This window comes from Fukomys damarensis, unplaced genomic scaffold, assembly GCF_012274545.1.
Source record: "Fukomys damarensis isolate Sample0158 unplaced genomic scaffold, DMR_v1.0_HiC HiC_scaffold_39, whole genome shotgun sequence".
Taxonomy (NCBI): Eukaryota; Metazoa; Chordata; class Mammalia; order Rodentia; family Bathyergidae; genus Fukomys; species Fukomys damarensis.
In genome coordinates, this window is record NW_022900951.1 from 47,820,384 (window position 1) to 47,831,788 (window position 11,405).

Here is an 11,405-nt window from a genome sequence, read left to right on the forward strand (position 1 = left end):
GACTGAGCAAAGGCAGACATACCCTGGACTCGCTAGAGGATAAGGTGAGAGGTGTTGATATTAGGGTTTTCTGGAGGCCAGACAGGAGTTCTAACCTCCTGGAACCCGCAGCCAGCCAGGTGGGCAATTCATATTTCACCATTGCAGCTGGAGCAGAGGTGATCCGGTGTGGGGTGTAGGCAATAAAGATGACTGGGAAAGTAGTAGGCTGTACTGTATATGGACTGGAAAGCAGAGACCAGTGGAGTTAAAAAAGTGGGGGGGGGACCCCAGGGTTGGTTGGGGAATTGGAAATACGTGGGGGAAAGGGAAATACTGAGGGGGGCGTGAAGATCCAGAGAAGAGACTAGTGGATGGAGAAAGGGGTTAAGGAAGACTGGGGGAGTGTGTGCATAGCTAACACAGGAGGGTGTAAGGAATGGGAATTGGAATTCTGTGAGGTAAATAGGAAAAGCGATCTGGGAATGGGAGTAGGGAGGGAGGCAAAGGGAACTGGGAGGGGGAAATAAGGAATGAGGAGCTGGGAGCGGGGGAGGGGCACACAGGCTGGGACCAAGGGAGGCCCCCTAGGGAGGCGGAAAGAGGCGGGACCACTTCCGGCCTGGAGGGGGAAGGGCGGTCTCGGAGTTTCCGAAAGGCTTGGAGAGTGGATCTACTCGGGAATTGTAGGATCTCAGGTGAGCTGCGGAGTCCAGCTTTGGATGAGAGCCCGCTAGGGGTCGGCCCCACCTTCTGGGATCTGGAGAAAACCTGCCACAAGGACCGGATTGTACCGGATCCATCCGGCTGGGAAGGGAGGGAACTGGCCCTGGTTTGGCTGGGCCTAAGATGGAATTACTAGTTCAATACTGATTTGAGGGGGCTAGGGTGTAATTGGGAAGGGGCGTAACCAAGATGCATTTTCCCTAGTTTGGAGGTGGGCTTATTAGAAAAAAGGACAGAATCAGGAGACCCAGTGGACTTGGTTGAGTGAGAGTAGGGGAGGGGCTGGGACCACCAGACTCAGCGACAATTTGAGAGGGAGGCTCTTTGGGGAGAGGGAGGGACAGAAGGGCACTGCGGACCTGTAGAGGGGCGTGTATTGGACAGGGTGCTGTATTGAGACTGTTACCATTGCGCATGTGCATCGTGTATCGCTAGAAAGGGGCGTGTTGAGAAGGGCCAGCAGCCAAACAGGCCAGCTGCAGAACGCGCATGTGCATGGTGGACTTCAAAGAAAGGACTTGTGGAAAGCAAGCGGGGAGGAGATGGGGCCTGCAGCAGACGCGCATGCGCACTATCGACTTGCGACTGGGGGTGTGCACTGGGAAAAGGGGCGGGGTCCTCTGAGCTGCCGCGCTGGCACATCTTCCTGGAGAAAGGGAGGGTGCGGCTGCAGAGAACTGAGACCTAGACGCTTTGGATTTCTGTATCTGAAAACAAAAGTCGTCGGGGTGGGGGAGGAGTTGGGGATTGAGGCTCTAGGGAAAGTGAGGATTAACCTAGGCAAGATTGGAGAGAGGACATTCAGTAGGCTCAGCACTTGACCCAGGCCTTTTCCCCATCAGGCTCAACTCTTGCCAGGCCAACCTGAGACATGTCTGACACAAACGACAGTGGTGCAGGCTCAGCTTGCTTCCAGGTAAGGCCTCTTTCTGTCCTCTCTCCAGCCCCTGTTGCTGCTCCACATCCCTTAGCAATTCCCTCATCTCACTTGTCGTTCTCCATGCACTTCTTTGCTTGGATGTCTGCCCCCAATACATGCACAGTGGAGAGAGGAAGAGAGGGAGGAAAGAAGGGAAAGAGAGTGGGTAGGCACCTCTTCCACCATCAGTTCTTGCTCAGAGGAAGGGGAAGCCTTATTGGGCTGAGGTGTTCAGGGCACACTGCAGTAGGAATGAGTACAGGCCTGACAAGTGTGGACTTAATGTTGGAGCAATTTGCTTAGTTCTAGGTGGAGAGGTCAGTAAGGTTTCTTGTTTCCCCTTGCAGACCAAAGCTTCAGAAAAGGACAGTGGCTCAGTGATGCAGACCCTGTTGATAGTGACTCAGAATTTGGAGGTCTCAGAGACACCAAAGGTCTCAAAGACACCAGAGATCTCAGAAGCTGCAAAAGTCTCAGAAGCCTTAGGGGTCTCAAAGGCCATAAAGGTCTCAAAGGCCCCAGAGGCTCAGGAGGCACCTGCCAACCAGTCCTCACCTACCACACAGCTGACTGATACTCAGGTTCCGACAGCTGAAAACAAGAGTCCAGCAGCTGACACCAAGACACAGAATACTGACCTGCGGGCTGCGACAGTGCCTGCCACTGAGACCAAAAAGGTCAGCTGTGTGGCTGATATGAAGGTCAATACAAAGGCCTCAGAGACGGAGGCAGCTGCTTCTCAGTCTCAGGCAGATGAACCTGAGCATGAAGGTGCAACTGCCCAGGCTCAGGAGAATCAGGATACTCGGCCCAAGGTCAAGGCCAAGAAAGCCCGAAAGGTAAGACCTCCGCACTCACCACCCATGCTTTTCTGCTCCTCTCTTTTCACTTGGTTCACTTATTGTATAAACATTTAGAAAGATTCCCTTCACTGATCAAAGCCTGAGAAGAATATGATATAATTCCTGACTTCAGAGACCTCACAGACTTGTGGGAGGTGAGACAGCAATACACATAGCTGCTATTTTAATGTAATGCAATTTATGTTGACATGACATCTGCTCGTGTGTTAGCCCTTGACCTAGGCACATTCACACAGGTTATATCATCAAATATTGAAAATAAATCTTACTGTTTTAGTTTTATAGAGAACGATACTGAGAAAGGTAACTTGTGTGTCACAAACAGAGCCAGTACTGGATACAGAAAGAGGAAAAGCCTCAGGCTTCTGATGAACTGGGAGGATGGCGTTCTGGACTGGAAATCAGTGAGAAATAAATCCAGTTCTCTGCATGGCATAGCTAGTGTCTATCAAGTCAGGCTGTTACTACAGGAGCAGGATTAGAGGGAGGATGAGGAAGAAGGACTACCTGCTTCACCTGGTAATGTTGAGCTTTGTATTTGTTGATGCAGGTGAAACATCTGGAAGAGGAAGAGGACGGCAGCAGTGATCAGAGTCAGACTTCTGGAACCACAGGTGGCCGAAGGGTCTCAAAGGCCCTAATGGCTTCAATGGCCAAAAGGGCTTCAAGGGGGCCCATAGCCTTTTGGGCCCGCAGGGCATCAAGGACTCGGTTGGCTGCTTGGGCCCGGAGAGCTCTGCTTTCCCTGAGGTCACCTAAAGCACGTAGGGGCAAGGCCCGCCGTAGAGCTGCCAAGCTCCAGTCATCCCAAGAGCCTGAAGCACCGCCACCTCGAGATGTGGCCCTTTTGCAAGGAAGGGTAAGAACGCCATCCTTTTCATCTTGCCTTTTCCACTCATTTGCCAGCCCTCTTCTCTGCTGTCCACTAAGGTTTCCATCTGTTCTTCTTGTCCCAGGCGAATGATTTGGTGAAGTACCTGTTGGCTAAAGACAAGACAAAGATTCCCATCAAGCGCTCAGGTAGATTCCTACCAAATTTCCTCCTTTCCTGAGCTCTGCCCTACATTGCCCACTCTCCCATTTACTTTGGGCATCCCCTCACTCTTATGGCCCTACCTTTCTTTTAACAAAATTCTAATTCGGTAGTGCTACCATCTCTATTGATAAGGCCCTATCTTTCTTTTCCCAAAATTCTAATTTGGTAGTGCTAGTATCTCTACTGATAAGCCCAGAACATGGTTGAGTCACCCATGGCGTGGTCAACAAAGGGTCTATAGCTTGGGCATGAGGGCGATCTGGCAAGTCTTCAGCCCAGGTGCTTGCAACACTCTCCCCTTGCAGACATGCTGAAGGACATCATCAAAGAATACACTGATGTGTACCCTGAAATCATTGAACGAGCAGGCTATTCCTTGGAGAAGGTGAAGGGGCAGCCCTGGGGGATGGGCACACTGGGGAAACCTTGAGTGGAACAAAGGTGTCCAATGTCCCTTCTGGGGGGAACCAAATAGACCTACTAATACAGCCCCATCACTGTGCAGATGGACAGATAGTAGCCTAGGGAGGGCCATAGACCAGCCATGGGTCATGCAGCAATTAAGTGGTGAGAGCACAGCCAGGACTCAAGGTACCTAACTTAGTCCTGGCTTGTTTGCTGCTGGATATATCCTGTTGTGTATTCAGATGCTCACTTTTCTGTCTCCCTAGATTCCCAAAAATCTCAAGAATGATGTAGATGACAACAGTACATTTGTTGTGTGTTTACTGTGTGCTAGGTACTTAGCTGTGTGCTTTACATGCTTCAGGATGCCTGAAAAGCTGAATTTTGTGATCTTACATGCTATTCTCCCCACCCACAGGTATTTGGGATTCAGTTGAAAGAAATTGATAAGAATGACCACTTATACATTCTTCTCAGCACCTTAGAGCCCACCGATGCAGGCATACTGGGAACGTAAGCTGGAAGAAGACTGGGTGGGAGGGGGATTTCTGTTTGCATCCATGATACTACTTCTGCCCTCTCTTCTGACGCCCTGTTAGTCAGAAAGAGGGCCTACAAAGGCTCTGCCCCAGCTCTCCCATGTGGTTGGGGCCCTGCATACAGTAGTAGTGCCTTATTATGATTGAAGGGTGCAAAAGCCTGGGATGGGACACTCCTGCTGTCAGGTTTGTGTGTATCCTGAAGCTTCCCTGGAAAGCAGGCCTATTGGTACCCATCTCTTCCTACTGAGGCCTGTCATGGGTAGAGTGATTCTCAAGGGAAGCTTCCTGATGTGATTGGATCCTGAAGTTCAAAGGGTAGGTGTGTTACTGGGGCTTTACTTAAAAATGTTTCAGGATTGAGGGCTCTAAGAAAGAAAAACTAATATCTACTGGGTGTCTGTATTGTACCAGATTGACAGGCATCCTTTCATCTTCTTGGCAACCTGGGGATGAAGTAGAATGTGATTTTCCTATCTTACTGATGAGGAGACTGTGGCTCATGATGCTTCCGTACCTTGCCTGGGCTCACATAGAGCTTGATGCATAGATTGGGCAGAATTCCCCCATGTCTGAGGTACCTGGGAGATGCTAGCCCAGTGAGCTGGCTGGTATATCTTAAAGATGACACTTTGACAAAACTTTCTGTCTTATTATTTCATTAGGACCAAGGACTCACCCAAGCTGGGTCTCCTCATGGTGCTTCTTAGCATCATCTTCATGAATGGAAATCGGTCCAGTGAGGGTGAGTGGTTGAGTGTGCAGCCAAATGGGTGGCCATGGTCTGAATTCCACATGCTCATTTTCTACCCCTTTCTCTTGCCTCCCCTTGCAGCTGTCATCTGGGAGGTGCTGCGCAAGTTGGGGCTGCGCCCTGGGTATGATTGGGCTCTCTCAGCGCTTGCTGTCCATGTTGTCCTTTGGCAAGAGAGGACGGTCCCAGGATTACATCAACCTGGTGGTCTGGTGGAGCAGACAGGGGTCTTGGGCTGGGTAAAGGCCCCAGAGTTCTGACCTGGGTGGATGGGGAAATGGTCCTGAACTCTGCTCCTCTTCTCATTGTCTCTTGAGCTTCTATGGAGCTTCCCCATCTGCTGAAACCTCTTTTCATCTTGGAAGTTTCTACTGTATCTGAGAAGTGCCACAGCCCTGGTTGTATGTATTTGTTCATTTTTTTCTCCCCAGAATACATCACTCACTTTTTGGGGATGTGAAGAAGCTCATTACTGATGAGTTTGTGAAACAAAAGTAAGTGTTTTTGGTGTATTCCATGCATTTTTCCTGCCTCAGAACTGAGTGGTAAAGCATGCTTATGTGTGTAGGTGTGTGTGCATGCTTGCAGGTGCTAGGTTATTTCTGGGGACCGTGATACCAAATAATAGCTGCATGTTTACTGTTCTCTTACGTGGACTCTCACATGTATCTTCAGAACAGCTGTGCAAGAGGGTTTATCATTTATATCCAGGTACATATTCAGAGAGGTGAAATCATTTGCTCACGATTACATAGGTTCAGTGACTTGGTTCTTTTTATTGTGCTTTTATGCAGGGCTTCGTAGAAATTTTTCCATCAAAAATGCCCTAGAATGGTAGCTTCACACAGCCATGTGGGGGACTTGATTTGTACATCAGATTTCATTTCCAAAACTAATCTGCAGAATGCTGTCCAACATGCCTTTAACAGTTGAATAACTGTTAGGGCTCTGAGAGGGGATGTTTGCGCATGGCCCACAGTTGATAAAAGGCTCATTTAGGCCTAGAGTCCACCCTTCTTCACTTTCTTTCATCATAGCAAAAGTATAAAGCACTCACACAATCACAAGCACACACAGAAACATATACATGTGAGCGCACGCACATGTGCACAACACACGCAGCACACATGGTCAGGAATGTACATGGCACATACTACTCATGGTTGACTGTTGTTCCCTTACAATCTTTTCTGTAGGGGATCTTGCTCAAAGCTTGGCCCGCCCTCCTTGAGGACCCTTACCATGGGGTGTGCCCAGAGCAGGTGGCCTAAAGAATGGCTCCTCTGTTTACAACACACCCAACAGGAATCTGGGGTCATTGTGACAAGGGGCACAAAACTTGTGACTTCCCTATGAACAAATATCCTACACATGTACTCCATGTACTTCCACATGGCTTCTGGATAGTACCAATGTGACAAGGCTCACTAATGGGGGCAAAGCTATATAGTATTAGTGAGGGAGGTGGACACTTGAGCTTGCCTAGCGTATTCATGGGTGATCCGTTGGTAGTCCTAGAAGTAAAGACTTTGAATTTCTATTTTCAAGGTACCTGGACTATGCTAGAGTCCCCAATAGCAATCCCCCTGAGTATGAGTTCTTCTGGGGCTTACGTTCCTACTATGAGACCAGCAAGATGAAAGTCCTCAAGTTTGCCTGCAAGGTAATTAGAGAGCTGCCTGAGCTTGGAGTATCGGGAGTATGGGGTACCACTAGCTGGATCAGGTCATGTGCTGAGCAGCTTGCAGTTCATTTTTGAACATTTTGAAGCCTCTGTTAGTTGCCAAATACTGACAGGTATTTTATCTGGAGCATATTGCCCTTAGAACTCATATGGCATTGCCCTGTTGCATATGAGAAAACAGTCCCAGAGAGGTTTGTAGGTGACATGTTCAAATCATGTGGCTAATTAAAGTACAAGTACAGGGATGGAATATTAGGTGCAGAATTACTGTTATTACTTACTGTGCTGCTACCTATTACATATAGCATGTAGCATGGTGTCCAGCATATAGTAGGTACTTAATCTTGTGATTATGATCTTTCTAGTGGTTGTTATTTCCATTTCAGGTACAAAAGAAGGACCCCAAGGAATGGGCAGCTCAGTACCGAGAGGCAATGGAAGCAGATTTGAAGGCTGCAGCTGAGGCTGCAGCTGAAGCCAAGGCAAGAGCTGAGATCAGAGCACAAATGGGCATTGGGCTTGGCTCTGAGAATGCTGCTGGGCCCTGCAACTGGGATGAAGCTGATATTGGACCCTGGGCCAAAGCCCGGATCCAGGCAGGAGCTGAAGATAAAGCTAAAGCCCAAGAGAGTGGTGGTGCTAGTGCCAGTGCCAGTGCCAGCACTGGTACCAGTACCAGTGCTGGCGCTAGTGCTAGTGGTGGCTTCAGCGCTGGTGCTAGCTTGACTGCCACTCTAACATTTGGGCTTTTTACTGGCCTTGGTGGAGCTGGTGCCAGTACCAGTGGCAACTCTGGTGCCTGTGGTTTCTCCTATAAATGAGATTTCAGGTATCTGCCATGGTTTCAGTGGAGGCAGCTGAGGCTCGTGGGGATGGGATGAAAAGCTGAAACCCAGGGTGGGAAATGATATGGAGAGTGTACAAAGACACTGCTTTTGGCATTTATTCCTTCCTGTTTGGTGGCTGTCAATTGACTTTTTGATTTTTTTTAATTTGTGTTTGCAGCTATCCTTAATCCCAGAAGTCTTTTTTCAAGCTAGGGTGTACTCTCAGAAATCTACTCAAAACAGCACTCTAGGCAGCCACTATCAATCAATTGAAGTTGACACTGCATTAAATCTATTTGCTGTTTCTGAGTTTATTGCATTTTTGGGAGGTCGGCTGGGACATTTTGTCATCACATTTTAAAAGAAAGTGGGAAAGTGGCCATATCAGTCTTTGCTTTCTGTGTGGTGACATTGGGTTCCTAGGAGCAAGATATCTCTCTGGAAGAAGTTGGGCTCTATCTCTAGCCTATAGGGCAGACAGGGTTTCTGTGAGGTGGAGCCTTGGGGGTTATTGGCACAGAGGACACTCTTTAGAGAAGAGGGAAAGTCTGAAACAGCAGCGGTAGAAGAGGCTGCACATGATGTATGGACTTCTTTTGAGAAATTTGGCTGAAACAAGAAAGAGGTAGGTATCTAAAGAGAGGTGCAGGGACAAGGGGTTATTTTCTGGAGGAAGGAGATTGCTAGGAGCCAGTGAAGGGGAGGGAGTTAAACACTGACTCAGGCAACCCAGACTCTGAAGGAGTGAGAAGGGAGGGTTTGTATGAGTGCCTGGGAGAAGGAAGATGTCTAGACAGGACATAGGGTAGGGACTATGGAAGGATGTTGAGCAAGTAGGAGACCCCAGTATAGGATGTAGACCCTGATTTGGGGGAGAACATGGCACAGGGCTCAGTAATCAGAGTATAGGAACCAAAGAGATGAGTATTGGCTTATTCCAAGGTTTGGCTTCTGTTGTTTGGATTTGGAGTAAGGACCAAGGGCAGTGAATGTGAGTTGAGATCTTCATTACTATCTTCTCAGTGCCTAACATTACTATATTCTCAGCATAGTAGGTGTGCAGAGGAGCGAGAAAGTTGGACTGTGGGGCCTAAGCAGACTTAGAGAAGAAAGATGAGAATGTGCGACAGACTGAGGAGCAATGGGGGTGTCTCATTAGGAGTCTCAAATCCATGAATGAGGGTGTAATTTTAAGTAAATTTCCTGGTGGCTGCTGTATGTTTGATGGTGATCCAGGTATCTAGGGAGGGGTGGTGAGAGAAAAGGGTGAACTGGGGATTAGTCAGACAGCAAGATAGATGTTTGTGTTCAGGACAGCAGAGGGGCTTTGTGATCTACTAAAGTTCATAGAGTGGGTGGTTGAAGTGGAGAGAAGATGATGGCTCCTGTGGATGAGAAGTCAATGTCTTGGGGAACCAGATATTTGATTATCCATGTGGACAATCATATCACCTGAATGGTGGAAGGAGCTGGAGAATGGAGAAGCACTATGAACCAGGTACAAAAGTCTTCTCCTATGGTTGAAGGCAGTATTTTCCAAGCTCTACTGCCCACTAAGGGACAGGGCACCTGGGCTGTCAGAACTCTACCTTGTATTTGGGGGCTACAGTCTGAACCGTTCCAAGAAGCCCTCACTATGTCTAACCCCCATAGTTCCAGTCTCTGAATCATTGAGCCAGTCTCATGGATAGTGAGATCTTCATAATGGCCACCTCTTCCCTCCTGTAAACTCCATAAGCTATAAAGGAAAAATGATGGGTTTTTAAAAACTTTATTTAGGAAACAAGTTTTTTTTAAGTTCCATGCATAGACAACTCCTTGCCTGTGACCCTGAATTTGAGACCTACTTTTACTACTGAGGCAGTCTTCACTGGAAACAAGTTCTTCCATTGAAGATCAGTCAGGCTTTGGTATCCTCAGGAGGATGAGTAGTACCCAGGACAGGTAGACAAGGCAGCTTTGGTATCCTAAAAAGGGTTCCTGGAGGGTACCATGCCAAAGGCTCCCTTAGATTTTCAGGTGATTCTGTCAAAAAATAAAGGAGATAAGGGATGATGGGGGCTGGAAGGTAGTGGAGGGATGGTGAGGAACTCAAGAGACTGATTCTAATACAAATTGGATTTAAGGTGCTTAACGGAGTTAAGGCTTAATCATAGTCGTGAACTTTTATCTTTCCCAGTGTATGTTCCCTCCACAGGCCACTGGGCTTCCAGAGTTGCTTATCTCTTCTTCCTTCCCACAAAGCCAAGAATTTGACAGAGCAAGGCATGGGCTCTTACTCCTTTCTCACTTCCCAGAGTTGGGCCTTGAAGGCAGGTGGGACAGGGAGGAAGATAAAATGTCTGATCCCTGGTAAGTGGGAGAATGTTGGAGTGGGGAAGAGAGAGTAGCAGGGGAAATCAGGACAGACTGTACTTCTTTTTGCCACCTTTATCAACCTGGATGCCATTGCTGTGATGAATGGACTCCCATAATTTCAAGCCTTTCTTGTAGTTTATCAGTAATGAAATCCCAAATAATTCTAGATTGTATCATGTATCTCCCCATTGTTTAGGAGTGGGTATAGCCCCTTGATAAATTTCTTTACTCATCACTCTAGAAGAAGCTTTTAGACATTTTTGTCTCATGTACCCCATCAGTGAAGTTTGACTTCTACAAGTACACTATATAATAGCTGTGTGTATCTATGCTTTATACATAAAAAGGAATAAATACAAATCTCACCTTTTTTTATTCAGTACAGGGTTAATAATGACTAAATAAAATGTTTTAAAAGTTAAATGTGAAGGTAAATCCGTATTAAACCCATATATAACATGCATCTCTTCTACTATGGCAATTTTTGTTTGATGACTTATTATGATGTCTTGAGAAAGAAATTGACAGAATTGCACAGACCAGCTCACCATGGGTCCTGCAGGTGAGTGTTCACATGAGACACGTATTCTCACACAGTCCGCTCTGAGAGTCCTGTTCACTTACTCCTCAACATGTATGCAGGCAAAGCAGTTAGTACTGTGCCTTCCACAGAATGTGTGCTGTCTTTCTCATTGCATTATTGTTATTGCTATCAACTCTCCAGTCTCATTTTTTCCTGGTCTTTGACCATCTGGCCTAAATTAATTGCTATTTATGAGTGTCCCTGGCCAGATGCATGGCCCCTCCAAGGATCTCCCTTAATTGCTATCATGGTCACAATTGGGTGACAACTAGGTAAGGCTGAAGTATACAGCTCCCTTTCCAGCTAGTTTCTTATCACTCAGTGCATCAGTTCTGGTCCAGGGCTTGTTTTCTTCCTCAAGACTGATTATCAAGAACTCTTCCTAGTGTCCTGGGGATGGGTGAAACCGAGAAAGCAGTATGTAGTGGGAGTAGATGTGACAGTGAAGGCGAACCTCCTATAGCATCAGCGTTAGGGCCTGCTCTGCCCTATGATGATTAGCTGACTTTGCCTGCCAACTTTATGGTTTGGTGGACCACATAGCACAAGTTCAGGATGGTGGCTCAGATGGCATGGTCACTTGGGGTCCCATATTTAGGCACTGAAACTACTGAGCTGCTTCTCAAAAAGAGAGTGAAGACAGCATACCTTTTGCTTCCAAATGGTAGATGCTTTGGCTTTGATTCTCCAGTTGGCACTTGTCAGAGGCTCTGTACATCGCCCACTTCATTC

At 47.5% G+C, this 11,405-nt stretch overlaps 1 protein-coding gene and 1 non-coding gene across 3 annotated transcripts; both read left to right on the forward strand.

Annotated features, from left to right (window-relative positions):
* Window positions 1-9: 9 nt before the first annotated feature.
* Window positions 10-10,444, forward strand: Maged2 (MAGE family member D2). 2 transcript variants are annotated; one of them, XM_033760232.1, is made up of 12 exons: window positions 10-44; window positions 1,548-1,621; window positions 1,972-2,463; window positions 3,038-3,346; window positions 3,444-3,507; window positions 3,829-3,908; window positions 4,347-4,441; window positions 5,133-5,212; window positions 5,303-5,345; window positions 5,653-5,715; window positions 6,770-6,884; window positions 7,292-10,444. In XM_033760232.1, the coding sequence occupies exons 2-12, from the start codon at window positions 1,577-1,579 to the stop codon at window positions 7,724-7,726; spliced, it is 1,821 nt and encodes a 606-aa protein (XP_033616123.1). In that variant the 5' UTR covers window positions 10-44; window positions 1,548-1,576; the 3' UTR covers window positions 7,727-10,444. The 2 variants fall into 2 exon arrangements, with proteins under 2 accessions (XP_033616123.1, XP_010620166.1); XM_010621864.2 differs by lacking the exon at window positions 10-44 and adding an exon at window positions 585-677.
* On the forward strand, window positions 6,466-6,594 carry LOC117284871. Its single transcript, XR_004515941.1, has one exon. It is a non-coding gene; the product is annotated as a small nucleolar RNA SNORA11 (small nucleolar RNA).
* Window positions 10,445-11,405: the final 961 nt, after the last annotated feature.